Source organism: Hemiscyllium ocellatum, chromosome 2 (genome assembly GCF_020745735.1).
Source record: "Hemiscyllium ocellatum isolate sHemOce1 chromosome 2, sHemOce1.pat.X.cur, whole genome shotgun sequence".
Classification (NCBI taxonomy): domain Eukaryota; kingdom Metazoa; phylum Chordata; class Chondrichthyes; order Orectolobiformes; family Hemiscylliidae; genus Hemiscyllium; species Hemiscyllium ocellatum.
In genome coordinates, this window is record NC_083402.1 from 140,331,278 (window position 1) to 140,353,265 (window position 21,988).

The 21,988-nt window shown below is 40.1% G+C and overlaps 1 protein-coding gene across 1 annotated transcript in view; it reads left to right on the forward strand.

Moving 5' to 3' along the window:
• Window positions 1–21,988, forward strand: part of pax5 (paired box 5) — a 195,448-nt gene that overhangs the window by 141,907 nt on the left and 31,553 nt on the right. Inside the window, exon 8 of the mRNA XM_060846575.1 lies at window positions 7,198–7,299. Coding sequence (XP_060702558.1) covers window positions 7,198–7,299 — 102 coding nt within the window. The remainder of the gene's footprint in view (window positions 1–7,197; window positions 7,300–21,988) is intronic.

Below are 21,988 nucleotides of genomic sequence, written 5' to 3' on the forward strand. Positions count from 1 at the left end.
CACTAATGCACTAAATTAGTGCAAGATAAAATTAAGTGTGGCAAGCCAATTAAAGGGCAAGAACATGAATGAAGACAGTGGAATGGAATTGGTTAAGCACATTGAGCTGATTTATCATTGCATGGTTTGTAACATATCATCATTATATTTGTTATTAACTGCTCAGCCTTATTGTTTCAAGGAAGTCTTTCTTTGGTTTTCATTCACTGCACTGGATGTGATTGATTAATGCTAAATGCTTACCTTTCATTTGTTTGTACTGGTCTGTGCAATGACAGAAGTCTGCTGGAATACTCATTATTACATACCTCCTGTCTGGGTCATAACAGTACCACTGTAATGCTCATAGTTAATGTTAACTTCTCCCCCCCATCCCCCCCATCTTCAGCTGGTAATTCCAGGCAACTAGTAACGTGATCGATAATTGTGTCTACCTTATCAACATTTAATGTGCAGAGGTATTAATTTTGCCCTCTCAGTCCTTGGGTCAGCACTGTTCTCACTACTGATTTCATTTAGTACCTGTAGTGCCATCCTGTGTAGATAAAGTGCAGACCTCTTGTCAGAAAGAATAATCTAGCCATCGAAAGCAGTCCAGTTGAATGTACGTTAATGTTATTTTATCCAACACTAATGAGATAATGTGTGGAGGAACTCAACATGAACACTGAAAATGTAGAAACAGCAGCAGAGCTGCTGGGCAACTGTTCTTCCACACACAGATGGAAAGCCTTACTGAAGACTTTATTGATGCTATCTTCTATCATGCTAGATTTTTCAGGACTTTCTGCTGCTGTCTTTTTCCCTGCTTGCGGCACACAAGGTGACACCTTCCTGCCACTGTTTATGGATCCAACCGATTGAGCTGTAGTTATTTTGCTCTAACAAAGGCTCTGTTAAGCAGGCAGGTCATTATCCTAACTCAGAGTCCCTGGGAGGAGGTCAGCAGGAGGCCCAGCTAAATGTGATGAGGACATTGTCACTCCATTCCCATTGGACGGGAGTATGAATAGTCCAGTGCGCCCATAAATAGGGATTCTGATACGGTTCTGCTGCTCTTTATTCACATACTTATTGAAATAAAGATTTTCCAGTTGTCAGTAAGCTGGCACAATGTTAACCAATCATATTCTGGCTGACTGATAACTTAATTAGGCCCAAACATTTCCCTTTTGTGCTTTCTTTAAAGGTGATGGCTGACAATAGTATTACGCTACCTCACTCACATGGAAGACCAGACTGTTCAAGCTATTTAACAATGGAGGGCACCACAGTTGACTATTCCTTACTTGCATTTCCCTGCGTAGAACACATTTAATAGTGAACCAGTAACCCTGATTTCAAGTGTAACAGTGGCTGTTCCCAATGAGTGCATTTTGGGAATTTTCAGGCACATGGACGATGTATTAAATGAATGAACAGGAAGTTGTAGAAAAGGATATAGGCTAGTGGAACGGGCAAGCATGTGACAGATGAAATTTAGTCCAGAAATTTGTAAAAATAATGAGGAGAGACAATATGAACCGCATGGTATAATTCTAAAGAGGTTGCAAGAAGAGACTGCGACCTGAGAGTACATGTGCACAAATCATTGAAGGTGCTGGGGCAGTCAGAAAAAGTAGTTGAAAAGACATATAACACACTCTACTGATTGTAGGTTGTATCAGTAGAGGCTTGGAACGTGAAAATTAAGGAATGTTGATGAATTTTGATAAAACATGGGCTCAGTTTCATTTGGAATATTATATCCAATTCCGGCCATCACTGTTTGGGGAGGATGTCAAGATTTTAGAGAAAAAACTTATAAGACTGGATCCAGGGACAAGCAACTGATTAATGTGGATATGTTGGACAGGCTGGAGTTACTCTCAGGTGAGAAGAGAAGATTAAGAGGAAATTATGATAGATCTAGACATAGTATGTAGAGAGAACCATTCCACTGGGAGAAGGATCAGAGCAGATCCAAAGCGACTGGTAAAAGAACAAAAGACGAAGTAAGGGAAAGCTTTTTTTTGTTTAATGAATGATTTAGCTTACGTCGTCTGAGAGTATGTGAAAGACAGATTCAGTTGTGGCATTCAAAGGAAATGAGAGAAGTAATGCAATGGAAAAATTGTGCAGGGTTGGAGGAGTGTTGGACTAGCTGAATTGCTGTTTGTAGAGCATCACAATGGACCAAATAACCACCTCCTGTGCTATATGGAATGAAATAGTTGCATTTCAAACATGACCATTTGGCCCATCATGACAATGTTGCCTCTTTGAAAGATCTCTCCAATCAATCCTAGGCCTTTTCCCCATAGTTCTATGAAATTCTTCCTTTTAATGTGTTTATTTAACTCTTTTTTTGAAATTTGATTGAATCTATATTTACTACAGCCCATTTAGACAATGTATTTCATGTTGCATCATACAATTCTCCTCATTTGCCACTGGTTCTTTTGTCAATTATCTTAAATCTGCGTTTTCAGGTTGCTGACCCATCTACCAATAGAAACCATTTCTCATTAGTTACCCTTTCAAACATCATGATCTAGATGCCAGCAATTTCCCAGGACACATCTTGTGTAAAAATCTGCTCCTTGTTAGAAACGGAGAAACAAATTCCTGTATTTATTTGGTGTCTTGTATGATTTCAGGACATCACAAAACATTTACAACCAATGACGTTCGTTTGAAGTGCATCACTATTGTAATGTAGGAACTATTGGAATGCATTAATAGATAATGCATGCCCTATCTGTGTCAGAACATAAAGTTCTATCAACTGGGTACAGATCAGGGGTAGATACTTTCTAATTAACCTATTCAGAAATGTTATGACACACCTGCAGAGCAGGTGGAACTTGAACGTAAGTCTCCTGGCTCAGAGATAGGGGCACTATCACTGCACCAGATGACCCTTAGGTCAGGTATAGAAGCTAGGATTAATATGGGTCAGTATCACAGCACATGACGCAGTTTAATTGTTGACCAATCCAAGGTAAGTAAAGTGGACAACTTGATGAAAACCAATTTGGATAAGTATATGCTATTGTTTTCCTTAGGGGAGAGAGGAGAAAATGCCAATGAAACCAACCGCTGTTATATTTTATTGCAACAAACACAGAAGAGATATTAATCATCCAGCAAAGTGAGATAATTTTCATTGTTCCCCTTTCTGCTCAAGTATTATGAGGCTTTAATGGTCAAACCAAGTGAAAGATTAGTCATAGATATTTACTGAGGCATTGCTAATGCCAGAATGGAGACAGATTGATGCCAATCTCTTTCTGTGTATATATTTGTATGTGTGGCTACACCACTCTCCTGGCCTATAAGCAACCACGTATATACTATAGAAGAGCTTTCTGTAGACTTCTGCAGATTTGTAGAGCTTTCCGTTCCCCAGATGCTCTTTTGCTTGTTTTTAGCCCAATGAGTTAACCGGGTGGAATTCAATAAATGACATTTGAAATTTAAGTCTGCAGAAGCACATTTCCTTGTGCCGATTGTCAGTGTCCATTCTAATTTGTCTGTGGCACTCTTAAACTGTCTCCTGTGAATTTCTGCTACACAAAATCCTCTGAGGGCTTTGTAGAGAATCCTTGATTAAGCTGCCAAAAGTGTGTAAAACAGAATCCTAGGGTCATAAAAATACATCCGTTAAGCTTTCTTCACAGGCAGAACAGAGAAATATTTCCCAATCTAACAATAGGCAAATAAAACGAGTGATCAAACTCAAAGTGACACTCATCAGATATTTGAATAGATGACAGCAATCCAAGAAGGAGCTTTGTCACCATCTTCTCAAGGGCATTTAGAGTGAGCAACATCCTAACTTACCTCAATGCCACATTCCATGAAAGAAGAAAAGAAAATTAGTTTTTTCCTCCACTCTGGACGGATTCTGAAGTGTTACTAATTGAAGGGCACTTGTGTTGTTATTTGAATGAAATTATTTTTATTTTACTGGAGAAGGCTAAAACAAATTAAACTGAAAAACAAAAGAAGGGGTTCAAATTTCTGTCAGGAATGTGGACAATTTAATTCAAAAAGAGGGATGAAAAGAATTCCTGCAGCTTTAATTGTAGCAATGGATATATATTAATATGCAACTAAAAAAACAGCTTTACTAAAGCTGTTAATAAGTGGACCCAGTGATTATTGGCTTTTGTGCTTGCAGGTCATACAAGAATTCAGAGTTTGGATTCTTCTAATAGCTGTGTGAAGGACTAAGTGGGAAAAAATGTCCATGGTATATTAGCAATTTAGTCATCATGCATATATTGTCCCAGCTAGCACATCATCAATAAGCCCTGACAAAGCTTCCCGCAGCCCAGGCAATCATTACTAGTCATCACATTAGTAATTGCTTCACTTGCCATCCTATTAACTTGGCAAGTGCATTGTTCATTGTACTGTGTCATACAGATACTGGTGGTGTCGACTGGTAACTGGTGATTCAAGGCATAGGCAACCACAGCTTTGAGAACCCATCACACAGTACCAGCAGAGTTGGAAACTCACGTTACACGAAGATACATCTCGCTTAGGCCTGAGTCACAATCGTGCCCAGGATCACCAGTTCACCTTAGGTTTTCTTGAAATGAAAAGGAAACAACTGGTAAATGTTGGAAACGAAGAATCTGCAGAGAAAGTACAGCCAGAGATATTTTAATTATGCTTCTTCATAGAAAGAAGCATTTTGAGTATGCATCACTTTGTAATGGCAAGTATGTTAAGGTTTCACAGTTTTGTAATGCAATGTAAACTGTGTGCTATTTAATAGATGATGGATGAGAGATATTTTCGCCAGACTATAAATCCAGAGGCCCAGTAATGTCCTGGGGACTTGGGTTTGAATCATGCCTTCATGGATGGTGGAATTTGAATTCAGTAATAATCTGGAAATAAGAGTCTAGAATGATCGTGAAGCCATTGTCAATTGTTAGGGAGAAACCCATTTGATTCATTAATGTACTTTAGGGAAGAAACTCTGCTATTTATACCTGGTCTGGCCTGCAAGTGACTCCAGATTCACAGCAATGTGGATGCCTCTTAACTGCCTCTGGGCAATTAGGGATGGTTAAGAAATGCTGTTACAGCCAGTGATATTCAGATCCATGAATGGATTGAAGAGAAATTACTATTGCAAGTGTGTTCCTGGAATTCTGGGTTAGGGAGAATCGTGGGTTTTGAGGTTTGTCTGAAATTAATCATTAACTTGTAAGTCTCTCTGTAGCCACAGTGATTCCTTTTAAAACAGTTTTGAGACCTAGCTTTGGAAATAATGAGATTTTGTGTACATTAGTTGGGTTTTATGGCCGAACAAGATAGGTAAGCTCCAGTGTAGAAGGTCAAGAGAGGTTTCAAAGCTTAATGAAAACATCTATAACTTAGAGAGAGAGTATGTTTTTGCTTTACCTTGAATTATTAGCAGTCCTGTGAAGTTCTTGGATGAAAGTGGCTATGTAGATCAATGTTCCTAAGGTGGGAAGAATATAGTAAAACTTGATTACTTTAGAACAAAGTATCAGTTAGTCCCAGTCAAAAGGTGTTCTGATAATACCTTGAAGAGCTGAATATGGATACTTGATAGCTTTGGAATGAAGTTATCTGCAGTTCCAGTCTATTAGTTAAAGTTGAAAATACCTTTAAACCTATTGAGGTTTTAGATACAGAATTCTAGTGTGAGTAGTGGGAGTGGGGTTTTTTGGCTACTATGTAAGGTTTTTGGATACAGTACTGGGGATGCGTTTTGACTATGATATAAAAGCTTTCCTTTTCAATTTATAAAGGAGAGCTTAATGATTAATGGGATTATATTTCTACTGTATGCTTTAAAATCTTTGAATTCGTGTTATAAATAATATTGTTTTATTCTATTTTACCTTAATTTATTTTCTTAATTGTTGAATTATTGTTGAAGCAAAATCTGCAGCATGGAACGCGTTAAGTCTCAGCGAGAGACTACTTTGTTAAAATAAAAACAAATCACAATATGATCTGTCTAGCTCTGTTTCAGTCTGGGATCTGACCTGGCCAGTAATAAGATCAGCTGGATCATACCAATGACCAGTATGTCAGATTTATGTCCCTTCATAATAACAGGCATCAGAAATGCATATTCTTTCATATCCTCACCTGGTCTTCACATGTGACTCCAGACCCATTGCAAAGTGGTTGACTCTCACTGACTTCTGCAATGGCTTAGTAAACCACTCAGTTCAAGGGCAGCTAGGAACAGGCAATAAATTTTGGCCAGCTAGCGATGCCAATGTCTCACGAGTGAATTAAAAAAAAAGCAACAGGAATCTCAAATGGGTGTTTCTGCATAATGACAAATATTGTTTCACAATATTATACATCTTGGAGTCAGATGTATGGAGTTTGAACTGTTTAATGATAGCAGGCATTTGGATGTGCACCTCAGGTTACCAAGCATCCATTTTATTATAAACTTCTCAATAACAATAGATCACCTGGGGGTGTACTCTTCATAAACGGCGTTTTGACTATGACCCTTACACACCATCCAGTGTCTCCGATGTGCATGCTTTGAAAACAACTGGAATCATGGTGTGATTCCAGCTTTCCTCAAAACAGATACCTCATTTTTATATCCGCTTATCGTAAAGTTTTCTCATGTCTATGTCCCATCATGACAAAAGAAATCTTGGGAATTAATCTTTTCATCGAACACATGTCTTAGATGGATACGACTTGGTGAAAACTTTTGGGGAGTTCAGGTGTACATTACTTTCCAGCAATGGGCATTCTGAACTGTACCACCGTTGTCCAAAGACTAACCGAATCCCCTTTGTCTATAACCTCAATGTATCTCATCTATCAGTGATCTAAATATATCCCTTGCCTATAATCTAATTATACCCACTCTGCATAGAGTCTCACTGTGTCCCCTCAATATGTGGTCTCAATATATCCCTCTGACAGGGTAACGCATTTAGTAGACTTCTTCATTTCTCTGCGGTGAATACCTGGTGTCAATCTCAATGATAAGTCAATGGATGAACCTGCGTTAAGAGACCACCTGCCTGGATTGATCACCTGATGTCTGTCCCAGACGTTGTCATTACAGGCAGGTTTCACAGCGTTGGTATGGATGATCTGATCACAGCAGGACCTGCAGGCACTAATGTCACAGACATTCCTAAGACCTTGTTTTAGCTTCATTTATTTTGTTTTGTTTTCCAGGTCGTGATTTGGCCAGCACGACTCTTCCTGGCTACCCTCCGCATGTGCCCCCTGCTGCTCAGGGCAGTTACCCAGCCCCAACACTGACAGGAATGGTGCCCGGTGAGTGTGGATTCCAGCTTTTGGAGTAGGGCATTGGGCTGAGGTGAACCCTCTGAAATGTTTCGGTTTCTGTGTGCGTCAGTAGAGAAAAGGATATCTGAAGCAGTTACTGGCTGAAAAAGCGCTGGGAAAAGGAACGAAGACACTGGTCTCATTAACCTCTATGCAGTTAGACACTTCTCCACAGGGATAAAACACTTAGATACATCTCTAATATTTCTTCTTTCACTTAACTGTCAGATTTAGTAATCTCCTGGGATGTTCAACATTCAGCGACAGAAAAGGGTTTGGTGTTCAAGATTGTGATGTGGGTAGAAAATCTGGTCATTAAACAGGACTCAGAAGCCCAGCTGTCCTTTAAGAAGACCGGTAATTTGTTTTTAATGAAAACATGCATTTTATTTTTAAATGACCCTTAACAAATTAGTTTTCAGTGCTATTTATTAATGATATAGCTCAGTATTACATGAACAATAATAAGCCAAACACCAGTTTACTGACTGACTGCAAAACCAGTGTCTGCAGCAAAATAAGGAGGTCACATTTTTGAAAATAAGAACTTAAATGGGCTAAAGGAACAAAGGAGCCTGGGAGTACAAATACACAAATTACATTACACAACTTATAAGACCATGAAAAATGAATCACAGAATTGTTTGAGCATGTTTATTTGTAGAAGGATAGAATTTGAAAAGTAGAGAAGCTATGTTAGATGTGTATCAAGCCTTGATTATCTCACATTTTAGATACTGTGCACAATTGTAGTTGTCATATCATATAAAGGATATGAAGGTATTAGACAGACTGTTGAGAAGGATTTTTTAAAAGCAGTGATGGCATGGGAATATAAAGTTATACCTATCAGAAAAGAATGAAGTAGTTGAATCTCTTTTCCTTCATGATAAGGCTGACTGATGACCTATTGTAGGTATTTAAAATATGAAAGGTTCTGATAGATTAGACTCCAAGAGAGCACTTCCATTGCAGGGGAGGAGCAAAATTAAAAGTCATCAATGTAAGATAGTCACCAGCAAATCAAGTAGGAAAATCTGGAGAAATGTATTCACCCATGTGAAACCCAGTACTGTAAGGATAGGCATATGAGATAGAAAGGAAATGTTAGGTGAGGAAGATAAATGTTAGGTGAGGAAGAATGGAGAAGAAGGAGTAAGTGGAGCTTAAATATTGGCATTAGCTGAATTGCTTGTTCTTGTATTATATATTCTACTTACTTTCTGTATCTGATGTTCTCTTTATTTGTGTCTCAATTCTGTAGGTCTCTCCCTGTACATTTTTTCCTTGTTTTTCTTCCTTTCTTCTTGTGGTTTCTCTCTACAATGCCTATCTATCTTCCATTTAGTCTTTGATGCTGACAGGCCCAGAATTAGTGGTGATAGAAAATAATGATCAACAAACAATAAAAAAACATAATAATGTCTCTAAAGTTTGTGACAAATACAAACCTTGAAAATTTGTCCTGAATAGTCCTGAGGGCAGCAGACACTATTGCAGTGCTAATCATTAATACTTTACAAGCTGAAATTGTGCTTTGTATTTTCACGAAGCTTTTAATTGAGAGTCTTTTCATTTTGCTCATACATGGGATATGGGCAACATTGGCTTTGCCAGGAATTTTTGATCATCCTGAATTTTCCTTGAATTTGTGTTAACATAATGAATTGAAATGAAATCACTCTGCAGAATTCACATCTCACTTCCACTTTAAGGCAGGCAGAAATTATTCATTAAAACTTGCTTGTTTGAATCCCATTGTCCTTTCTCTGTCTACCTTGTAGTATACAAGGGCAGATCTTACATATGTGTTCTCCCTCTCTGGAGTCTTACTCATATGTGTCAAGAATTAATTTTTGCCCATAACTTTCAATATGTTATGGGGCAGTCCATTTACAATTCATTGTAGGTGCCACCTACAATTCCTCACTTGCACAGCACATTGGTGAAGCACAAGGCTACAGAGACTGAAGGTAGAATTATTCACAGGAATCCAGTCTGCTTTAAAACTGTGCCCACTTTTCACAATTTGACGATTTCAATTGGAAAAGGAAATCAGAATCAGAGCTAAGAAGATGCTCAATTTGCTGTGAGTTTGTCTGACATTATTGAGATGAATTTCACTTGCATTCGATCCAAATGCTTTTACTGTGTGCTGTCAATTAACAGATTTGTTTTTTTTCACCAACGAAACCTCTTTTCTTTTAAAAGAAAGTCACTTTAAGATGAGAAAAACATTACAACCAAAGGCAATCAATGGAATGTAAGTGTTCATCAAATTAGGAATAAATCGTTTTAGAAATTTCTGTGCATTTGTAATAACAAAATTACTATAATTTACTCATTAATAGAGTTAGATCAGTCAAGCATTTTTTTCAAAATGTGCGAGAACTCAGTGCTACAGTCTGCTGGCAAGTTAAGCAATGTGAAAATTAGCATGCAAATGGTTCCAGTTCCACAGTTGAGCTGTCAGTTCCACATTTGCTAGCCTGGTTCATTTGAAATCCTTGTCAGATTTCCCATTCTGAAGTATTTATGTCCAGAAGAGGCATTTTTAGGGCACTTCATGAAAGACAGTTTGGTTAGTTTCAGTCAAACAAATCAGTCACATCAACTTGTACCGTGGTACAGTTTGTTGACAGGGGCTAGATTGTGGGGATTTGAGGGGAAAGAACCTTTGAGTCTCTCCACCAAACTTGACTGGAATGACAATGATGGTGTTTAGGAAAAGGTGACTGGTCAATGACTTATTAAAGCTGCACGACAATAAGAAGAATCTCTGTGAAGAGGATCATCAATGGCTACATTGATGTTTTTATCAAATTAACCACCAATAAAATGCACTCATTAAATATTCTAGCCTTGTCCTGCACCTCTAAATGTATATTACCTTCTTTGTATCCCACTGCTCACTGTTCACATGCTGGAAGACAATGTTGGGGTTCCCTTTTGTATTGAATGCCACTCTATCTTCATATTATTTCTTTGCTTGTCATCTTTTCCTTTCAACCTATTGTATTTTACATGGTGCTCACTTCAAGCATTCACCAGACATGCATCATATGCATTTTTTTTCAGCCATTATAATCTTTCTCCCTTATCATGTAAGGGATGCTCAAGAAGGCTTGTTCAAGAAAGGGAGTAGGGATAGCCCTAGTAACTATAGGCCAGTGAGTCTGACTTCAGTGGTGGGCAAAGTCTTAGAGAGAATGGTAAGGGATAAGATTTATGAACATCTGGGTAGGAATAACGTGATCAGGGATAGCCAGCATGGTTTTGTGAAGGGCAGGTCGTGCCTCACAAACCTTATTGAGTTCTTTGAGAAGGTGACTAAGGAAGTGGATGAGGGTAAAGCAGTAGATGTTGTGTATATGGATTTTAGTAAGGCGTTCGATAAGGTTCCCCATGGTAGGCTAATGCTAAAACTTCGGAGGTATGGCATTGAGGATACATTAGAGGTTTGGATTAGGAATTGGCTGGCTGGAAGGAGACAGAGGGTAGTAGTTGATGGATTATGTTCATCTTGGAGCGCAGTTACTAGCGGTGTACCACAAGGATCTGTTTTGGGACCATTGCTTTTTGTTATCTTTATAAATGATCTAGAGGAAGGACTTGAAAGCTGGGTAAGCAAGTTTGCGGATGACACAAAAGTCGGTGGAGTTGTGGATAGTGAGGAAGGAAGTGGTAGGTTACAGCGGGATATAGATAAGTTGCAGAGCTGGGCGGAAATGTGGCAAATGGAATTCAATGTAGCTAAGTGCGAAGTCGTTCACTTTGGTAGGAATAACAAGATGATGGATTACTGGGCTAATGGTAGGCTACTTGGTAGTGTGGATGAGCAGAGGGATCTTGGTGTCTATGTACACAGATCTCTGAAAGTTGCCACCCAGGTAAATAGTGCTGTGAGGAAGGCATATGGTGTACTGGGCTTTATTGGCAGAGGAATTGAGTTCCGGAGTCCTGAGGTCATGTTGCAGTTGTATAAGACTCTGGTGAGGCCTCATCTGGAGTATTGTGTGCAGTTTTGGTCGGCATACTATAGGAAGGATGTGGAAGCTTTAGAACGAGTGCAGAGGAGGTTTACCAGGATGTTGCCTGGAATGGTAGGAAGATCGTATGAGGAAAGGCTGAGGCACTTGGGGCTGTTCTCATTGGAGAAGAGAAGGTTTAGGGGAGATCTGATAGAAGTGTATAAGATGATTAGGGGTTTAGATAGGGTAGATACTAAGAACCTTTTACCGCTAATGGAGTCAGGTGTTACTAGGGGACATAGCTTTAAATTAAGGGGTGGTAGGTATAGGACAGATGTTAGGGGTAGATTCTTCACACAGCGGGTTGTGAGTTCATGGAATGCCCTGCCCGTATCAGTGGTGAACTCTCCTTCTTTATGTTCATTTAAGCGGGCATTGGATAGGCATTTGGAAGTTATTGGGCTAGTATAGGTTAGGTAGGACTCGGTCGGCGCAACATCGAGGGCCGAAGGGCCTGTACTGCGCTGTATCCTTCTATGTTCTATGATCCCTGTTTTTGGTTTCCTTCACTTTTGTGCGTGTTGGTATGAACTTCGCTTGAATTTGAAGCATCTCTTCCTTTTTAAGATCACGGCTGGATCCCTTCTCACTGCAACAAAATTAGTTGGCTTCTAATCTAAATATTCTACTTTCTGTAGTTTCCTTTTTTCTCTTTTATCAATCTAATGATATAATGATAACTTTTACACAAATGTTTCCCCACAGGTACCTAGTTTACCTCATTTCCCAGTACCATATTCAGCAATGCTTCTTTTTTGGGTGGTCTGGGAGATATTGACCAAGGATATTCTCCTGAAATTAAAGTCTCCCACTGTCATACAGTTCTTGCACATTCCTGATGAAGAGCTTATGCTCGAAATATTGACACCCCTGCTCCTCCGATGCTGCCTGACCGGCTGTGCTTTTCCTGCACCACACTTTTTGACTGTGATCTCTGGTGTGTGCAGTGCTCACTTTCTCCTTTCTGTGATTTCCCTGCCAATTTGCTCCTCTAGCTTTGTCAGGTTTTTTTTTTGGAGCCTGACATAGTACTTGTGATCAACCTACTTTATTTCTCATCTCTAACCAAATGGGTCTGTCCTTGTCTCCACATGGTCTTTCCCTTTCCAACACTTATCAGTACTTCTTCCTCAACCTCCTTTTCTTCTTGTCAATCTGTTCTGAACACTTTATATCCTTGAATAATAGGCACCAGATACTCACCACTTTAAGCCATGCTTCTTTAATGGTTTTACATTATCTTCTCATGTGGCTATTTGTGTTTTAAGTCATCAAACTTATTTATCACACTTTTCTGTGTGTATGTATGTGCATGTTAAACCTGTTGTGGTATACTGCATAGTCATTCTTGGTCTGTTCCTGTTTGATATGGAACTATTCTCTTCAATAGCACTGCCTGACACACTCACTTTATGCACCTTATTCCTTTCCTACTTGTGTAGCTAGTGCCCATTCTCTGTCAATTTAGTTTAAACCCTCCCAAAGCACATGTGAACCACTCCATGAAGACAATGGTCCCAGTCCTGTTGAGGTACAACCTGACTTCCTTGGAAAGATGCCTGTTGTCTCCAAGATCTGAAACTTTCCCTTGTGGGCCATGCTCAGCTCTACTTTCATGTCAGCACCCTATAATCCTTGACTTCCTTGTCTATCAAAAATTTATCTAACACAGTCTTTAATAAATTTAGACATCCAGCCTCCACCACCTTCTGGGGAAGAGAATTCCACGAATAGCAACACTTTGAAAGAAAGAAATTCTCCTCATCTCTGTCTTATAAGGGAGTCCTCTTATTCTTAAACAATGTCTCGTAGCTTAAGCCTCCTCCACATGAAGAAATGTCATCCAGATCCATCCTATCCAAACTTCTCAAGAAATTATTTATTTCAGGAGGATCAACTCCTATTCTCCAAAATTCCAATGTCAAAGGTGCAACTTATCCTGCCTTTCTTGTTAAGGTAAGCCTTTCATCCCAGGAATGATTCAAATTTTTGAACTGCTTCTAAGGCAATAATATCTTTTACCATCCAATGCTCCAGATATGGAATCACCAATGTCCTATCCTCTGCATTAAAGCTTTTCTAATTTATATTCCTTTTCCCATTGGACTGAAGTGCACCACAATTTTTGGCTTACTGCCTTCCCTCTGCACCCCTGAAGGGTGTCACGGTGGCTCAGTGGGGTTAGCACAGCTGCCTCACAGTGCCACAGACCCTCGTTTTGATTCCCACTTTGGGCAATTGTCTGTGTGGCTGTCATTCTCCACGTGTCTGTGTGGTTTCCTCAGGGTGCTCCGGTTTCCTCCTGCAATCCAAAGATGTGCAGGTTAGGTGAATTGGCCATGCTGAATTGCCCATAGTGTTAGGTGCATTAATCAGGGTAGGGGAATGGGTCCTGGTGGGTTACTCTTTGGTGGATTGGTGTGGATTTGTTGGGCCAAATTTGTCGTGCCTGTTTCCATACTGTAGGGAATCTAATCCAAAAATATTCAGCACCCTCTCTATGGTACCTTTTAGGCTGGTACTGAGAATAAAACACACTATATGGCATACACAAACACAGAAGTATCTGTGTGATCTCCTGAAGTATGGAATTTGTTGTGTGATAAATCCTCACCTCTGCTCACTATGTTGTGTGAGAAAGCTAGATTCATGGTTACCATAAGATGGTTTTACTGTCACTGTCCAACTTTCAAGTTTGGATTTACAAGGCCCACTTAGTCTAGTGTGATAAAGGAAAATCAGAAGGTAGTGTCATGAGGCAGGCTCTTATCTTAAACATCATGTAGTTTATTGCATGATAATGATTAGGTATGAGTTACTTTGGTATAATAGACCTTGTTACTAAGACCATGAGGGGACCTAGATGGCATGTCGATTTCATTTGTCATCCAGAGCTGATTTCCCACCAAATCCTTCTAATGTTCCACAGAATTAACACTTTCGGAAGCAAATACCTTATACAACTGAATTAGCTTTCACAATTGCAGTTGCATCTTTGCTGTTTCATTCTGTTTAGTCTCTTGCCCACTGGTGCCATTCTCTGGACTGGCCTCTTTCAGGTCATCACCATTGCAAGTTGTCTCTAATACTGAGTATCTGTTTGTGAGTGACCCACATCCTCATACTTACCTACTGCCTCCTGCTATTCTGGATGGCCATCAGCTAATATCTTGACCTCCCAATGCCCTGTAGGTTCCTGGAACACATGATACATGAACATTTGATCATTCCAGATGCTCCGTAGTGACACTGGCTATATGTCAAATTTGGAAATCCTGAGTTTGAGGTTAAGTTCCTGGAGACATTTCGTACCCATGTGGTCCCCCAACATATGTGAAATATCCTGAAACTTTACGCAGTGCATGAATTGCAAGCAACAGCATTCAGATTCCCTTACATGATGTAAAAACTTTCTCTATTCCCTTTTTGTCAATTGGTTCATAACCTTTTTAAACAATCAATATCAGTTAATACCTCTAGACTTGCTCCATGTGTTTACTCTTACAAATGTAGACCTGATTGAAGTGTTTAATTTCCAGCACCTAATCTGACCTCAGCTTAGAAAGCAAAAAGAGGAAGGTGCTTACCAACACACGACTTATTTTCTTCACTGTAAGGTCACACTTGCATTTTCTTTTGAATGATGTCTGAGGACTATAAAGCCATGCATTCACCACACAATCTTTTATAGCTGCTGCAAGTCCCTCTCTGCTCTCTCCTAAGCTTGCTTCCAGAAGGGTAAGAGTGAGGGGCAGTAACCAAGAGGTCCATCACACTTCCTCCAGCTTTCATTTCATGCCAGATAGCAGAATGAGGGTATGCAGGAAGTTGAGAAGGCTGGAGCTGCTGTCATCTTTGAAGACCTTGATAATAACCAAATACCATGGCCAATTTGTGATCAATCCAAGGATTTTGAGCACAATTTCTGCAAAGGAGTATGGGACAAAGTTGGGTTTGGCTGATTGTCTTTCTCTCTCGCTCTCTCTTTCTCTCTATCCCTTGTGACATGTGGCTGCTACTTGCCAGAGAGAGAGAGAAGAATGCTATGAATTGGGTGCGCTGTATCTGGGTGATGGTTATTTATCTGGAGGAATGTGAAGCCAGTTGGTGTAAGGCTGGCAGAATTGGAAGGTGTGAGAGTGAGCTGGAATATTTGTGTGTTAAGGTTGAGTCTTGGGTGGGTAGTGGAAGCGTGGTATCATTGGATTGTGTGAGAAATTGGTGATCTGGTGGCTATTCATTGACGTTGATCACATCTGTGAGGTCATGAACATCTTCGAGCACAAATCCAGGTCCTCGTGACTACATACTGGGCATTCATTTCCTTTGCCACCTGCTTTAGCTGTTTAGCAATGACAGCCTCCTGTTTCCACAGTGGCCTCTCTTTTGGAATGTACATCTGTGACGAGTGCCTCCAGAGTGTGATCACCTCATCTCGAAGGCCTCTCCTTGAGTTGGTGCTCTGGTTTCCCTCAGAATCACTCACTGACAGCTTTTAGAAGTGCAGCTGCTCTTACGAAGAACAGAAGACTGGTTATACTGAGGAGTCAACAGCATGGGGAATGCTCAGCCCCATGCTATGTTCATTTAAATTACATAGCAACAAAACAATTGTGTGCTGTCAAACTACAATAAAAATGATGAGGGCCAGGTCACTGATCAGACTCCGACCCTTGCCCCCCCATCTCACATTTGCAGGGTAAACCAATTTTTAGCCAAGTAGTTCTAATTTTTTTTGGTGTTGCCTACAAAACATTAACCACAAATATTGCTGCAATGAAACAAGGTCCAATACTATTACAGTTTTTATTCATTTTTACTTAAAATTCTTCGGATAATCATAATATAGTAACAGCCTTGACCTGAGCTGAAGTGTGCAAAATTAATTGAGAAAGATGGCATATCAGGCTGGCAACAAAACAGTGCCAACTAATCTGGTCATGAAAAGAATCTCACATATGTACAAATAATATAAAATAAGGTGTTTGAAACTTATTGGAGATATTTTTAGTTTAACTGTTGGGTTAATTTCTATTGAAATCTGCAGCATCTGTCTTTCCCACTGTAGAGATTGTAACGAGGTCAGCCAGGTGACCTCATAGAATATGAGTTCCCTGATTGGGGCTGTTAATCTGGTCCAGTCAGTGAGCTCTGGCTGACTGGCATAAACAGGAGTCAGACAGCCTGATCACTCTGAGAGCTAGTTCTGAGGGAGTGGATCAGTGTCAAGGACTCTCCATGTATAAAATAAAGGGTGACTTGGAGATACTGGCCTCTGCGGATTTATTTCAGTGGTGACAGGAGAAAAACTTGCTCCTGAAGAAATTTGCTTGTAACAGTTGACTTTGAGTTGGGGCAAGCATTTCTGGCATCGTGCTGTTGTTTCAGAAGCCTGACTCATTCGATCCTGCCATCAAAGATTAGGCATGGTATGATATGTTATTTTTTATGTTGCTGCTGTTAAGTGGATTCAAGACAGCAAAGACCTACTAGACCTAAATTGAATAAGGAAACTCATTAGTCAGGACCCAGGAGACTGCACACCCTGCAAAGTTCACATACATCTGGTTTGGAACAGTTAAATTGCTTAGCAACATCCAAATCCGAACCAATCAAAATAAATGTCTAGTTAAATGGTCACCTGGTTCACATGAAGTCAACACGGTGCGGCCGTGTCAGTGATCACAGAACCAGCCTTTAACAAAATTCATCTGGATTCTAACCCTTAGGTTTGCACAAAGCCGCAGCCACTTTGAGAACCTATATGGGGGAACCTTTATAGTTTAAGGGTACAACTTAAGGGTTCTGGTCTCTTTGGTTCAGTTACCAACGTTTGTAGTAAAAGGCTTGGGCCTGAGCTTAATGGGGTGAAATTGGTTGAGAAAGATTCAGCTTGTGGATGATGGTGAACTTTTTACAAAGCCTACCCCAGGTCGCCATTTATCTAATGATGTGCTAATAACAGGGCAGACCAATAAGGAGTACTTAGAGAACTTGGACATAGTGATTAGATGTTTTTCTTAGGCAAGCATGTACCTTAGAAAGAAAAGATGTGTGTTCCAAGCACCCCAAGAGACCTACTTGGACTACAGAGTCAACAAGATTGTATTACACCTGTTGGAAGATAAAGGGAAGGTAATCAAAGGTGCCCCACCACCCATGTCTGTACCAGAGCTTAGGTGGGCTGGTAAATTATGACGGGAAGTTCACACATAACTTGGCATCCATTCTGGCAGCTTTGCATCAACTTTTTTAAAAAACAGGGTTAGCCTTGGAAATGGTTGTATAGCCAAACAAGGCTTTCAGCCTCTAAGATGGTGACACTCTGTGATCCTAAGCGAGATCTGGTATTGACATACGATGCCTCCCTGTATGGCAGCAAGGTAGTATTAGCTCATAGGTTGCCCAATGGAGAGACACTCCCAATAATATTTGCATCCAGGGCTTTGGCTAATGCAGAGCGTAAAATACTTCCAGATAGAGAAAGAAAGTTTAACAATCATATTTGGAGTCAGGAAGTTCCACCAATACCTTTACAGACATAAATTTGTTGTAATAACGAACCAAAAGCCCCTGCTAGGTCTATGTAAAGAGGAAAATGCAGTGCCATCCATAGCTTCAGGCCGAATTCATGGGTGGGTTCTAATTCTAAGTGCGGACAATTATAAGTTGGAGCATCATGATCCAATGGTCTGGTAGAAAGAACAGTTCAAACTCTGAAGGTGGGTATAAAGAAACAGCCTACAGCTTCACTAGACACCAAACTGTCCTGGTTCCTGTTTGATTATAAGCTCTAAGAAAGATGTACCAGTGCCAAGGACTGTCCAGGTGTGAATAAGGGGTGACTCGGTGATAGGATACCAGCCTCTGTGAAGTTACTTCACCCACTCTGTGGCTTAGGAAAACATTACTCTCATTAACTAAAACAGGATCTAAATAACCTCAAAAACAATAACAACCATCTAATGGATGACAAATAACTGAGAGTCACACAACTTTATCACATCATAGAATCATACATCAATGGAGTATAGAAGGAAGTCATCATGACTGTGTTGGTTCTTTGTAAGTGCCACTCAATTGCTTCCACTCCTCTCTTCTGTTTTATAATCTTGCAAATTTCTCCTTATCCAGTATGTACCAATTCCTTGTTGAAAATTGTAGGTCAATCTTCTTCAATGCCCTTTCAGCCAGTGCATTCCTGTAATGGAGACACTTCGTGGGGCCCAAAGACAACTTCAAGGGGTTTGTAGGGCCATTCACTGTTTCATTTGACTGAAACTACTGCAAGTGTGTTCAGTGTTTTATATTTGTTAATTGGAAATCATTCTCTGCATAGTCTATAAAAGAATTAAGAAAGAATCATAGATGCTCTGCAGTGTGGCCCATTGAGTCCACACCAACCATACTGCATTTCCCATGGACAATCCACCTAACCTACACATCTTTTGGCTGTGGGAGGAAACTGGAGCACCCCAAGGAAATCTGCATAGACACAGAAAAAACATGCAAACTCCACACAGCCAGTCACCCAAGGCTGGAATCAAACCTGGATCACTGGAGCTGTGAGGTAGCAATGCTAACCACTGAGCCACCATGCCACCCCACAAAGAACTTACATTTTTAATAATTCCCTTCATGGGCATAGACGTAAGTTGCATCATAGCCAAGAAGACTTTAAAATGCAGTCACTGTTGAAATGTAAGACATTTTGACAGAATGTATCTATGTATAAAGGCTAAGCTTCTCTTGACAAGTCTGACTAGTTGGGAATGTGGGTCAGGGATGAAGCTTCAGCACTACTCTGATCTGAGACCCTCTTCAAATGTGCACTTGTCTCCTGGCAACCTCAACTAAAAACACAGATGTAAAGGCTTGCAATCCCACCATAGCCAGCTGTGAATCTGCATCCAAATAAATCTAGTGATATATTGGTTGTAACTAAGAAAATGACTATGAAAGCTTTTGAGTTTTTGTAAAAAAACAAATTGATTCACAGGATCTCCTTGACAATGGTGCCTTTTGGGAGCGTTGGCAGCAAAATATGGGAAGTGCTCAAGATGAAGTCCCTCCCACGACAAATATAAGATGTTGTATTTGCCTCTGGCTAGACGTGAGTCCATAGGTGTTTTGTTTTGGCAACGTCTAAGAATAAGGCAAGTTTCTTGTGTGCAAATTGAAGGAATCCAGAGTCACTTGGAAATCATGGAGCAGCATGTGTACAGATTCTGCAGTCATCCACAAATCGGAGAACATTTATGGCCAGTTCAGTTTTGGTCTGGAGGCAACCGAGGTTAAAGAGCTTTATGTCTAGGAGGTATTTAATATGCGCATGAGAAGGCAGTTGACCTTTCATAAGGTGAATCAGAGTTGTTATGGTGCAGAAAGAGGCCATCCAACCCATAATGCTTGCACTCGTTCTCTGAGTATTTTAACATTTTGTCAAACTCCTATATTTTCTGTTTCTATTTAAATAATTATACACTGCCCGCTTGAATGCCTCAATTGAACTAACCTCCATGCCATTTCTAGCCACTGTATTTCAGACCCCAGCCACTTGCTGTGTGGAAAATATTTTTTTCTTGCTTAAAATTTACCTGTTTTGTAAAATACTTTAAAACAGTGCCTGGTGGTTCTCGATCCATTTCCAAATGGAAGTTGTTTCTCTCTATCCACTGTCTAGACAATTTATGATTTTGAAAACTTTAATCAAATCTCCCTGTGGCTTTCCCTCTCCTAAAAAGAAGTCTCAACTTCTCCACAATCTCCAGTATTTCCTCATCCCTGGAACCATTCTCATAAATCTCTTTCCAACACGTTCACATCCTTCTAATAGTATGGCACTCCGAAATGTACACGATATTCCAGCTGAGGTTTAACCATTGCCAGATGTAATTTCATCATAACCTCCCTGTTTTCATACTCTATACTTATAATAATGAGGCCTATAATGTTGCATGCTTTAAAATCAGCTGTCTTTCTCTCCTGCCACTTTTAATGATTCATGTAGATATACAGCCAGGCCTTTCTGCTCCTGCACGCTCTTTAGAATAGTACCTTTTAGATATTTTCCAATCAACCTGCTCAGTGATGTTATTACACAACTTTAGAGCAGATGGGACTTAAAATCAAGTCTCCTAGCCCTGAGGTAGGGACTCTACAACTGTCTCTCCATGTTCTTTGCATCAAAGTATATCAGCTCCCACTGCTCTGCCTTGAATTGCCCATTCTGCCAATGTGTCAATGATTTCTTGAAGTTCTATGGTGTCCTCCCAAGTTTTATTGTCCACAAACTTTGAAATTGTCCACTGCACACAAAGGTAGATAACAGATAAAGCAAGGATCCAAGAACTGATCCCTGGAAAACTCCATGACAAACCTTCTTCCAGCCCTATAAATGCCATTGACCATTTCTGCCTGTTTCGTATTGCATCAGAGAGTCATACAGCATAGAAATAGTCCCTGCAGTCTAATTAATCCATGCTGACCATGTTCCCAAACTAAACTAGTCTCACTTGACTACATTTGGATCTTTTCCCTCCAAACCTTTCCTATTCATGAATTTAGCTGAAAATGTGTTGCTGGAAAAGCGCAGCAGGTCAGGCAGCATCCAAGGAGCAGGAGAATTGACGTTTCGGGCATGAGCCATTCTTCAGGAATGCCCGAAACGTCGATTCTCCTGCTCCTTGGATGCTGCCTGACCTGCTGCGCTTTTCTAGCAACACATTTTCAGCTCTGATCTCCAGCATCTGCAGTCCTCACTTTCTCCTCCATGAATTTATCCAAATATCTTTTAAATGTTGTAACTGAACCTGCACCCACCACATTCTCTAGCAGTTCATTCCACACATGAACCACTCTCTGTGTAAAATAAAAAGTTACCCTGCATGTTCTTTTTAAATCTATCTTCTCTCACCTTAGGAAAAACAGCCCCTAGTTTTGGACTCCCTGACTCTAGGGAAAAGACCTTTGTTATTCATCTTATCTATCCCCCTCATGTTTTTATAAACCTCTATAGGGTCACCCCTTAACCTCCTATGCTCCAGTGAAAAAAATACCAGCCTACCAGTGAAAAAAGGTATCAGCAACATCTTGTTATATCCCTTCTGAACCTTCTCCAATTTAATAATATCGTTCCTATAGCAGAATAGCCAGAATTGTAAACAATACTCCAGAAGAGGCCTCACCAACATCCTGTACAGTCTCAACTTGGCATCCCGACTCCTATGGTCAAAGGTCTGAGCAATGAAGGCAAGCATGCTCAATGTCTTTTAACCACCCTATCCATATGTGTTGCAAAATTCAAAGAATTATGTACCTGAACCCCCTCGGTCTCTATTCTACAAATCTACTATTAATTGTACAAGTCTTGTCCATAGTTGTTTTACCAAAATGTAGATTGTCTCATTTATCCAAATTAAACTCCATCTGCCCTCCTCAGCCCACTGACCCAAATGATCAAGATCTCTTTGTAATCTTAGATAACCTTCTTCACTGTCCACTATACCACCAATATTGGTGTCATCAGCAAACGTACTAATCATGTCTCCTAAATTCTCATTCAAATCATTAATATAAATAACAAACAAAAGTGGACCCAGTACCAAACATTGGTTACAGGCCTCTCGTTGAAAAAACAACCCTCC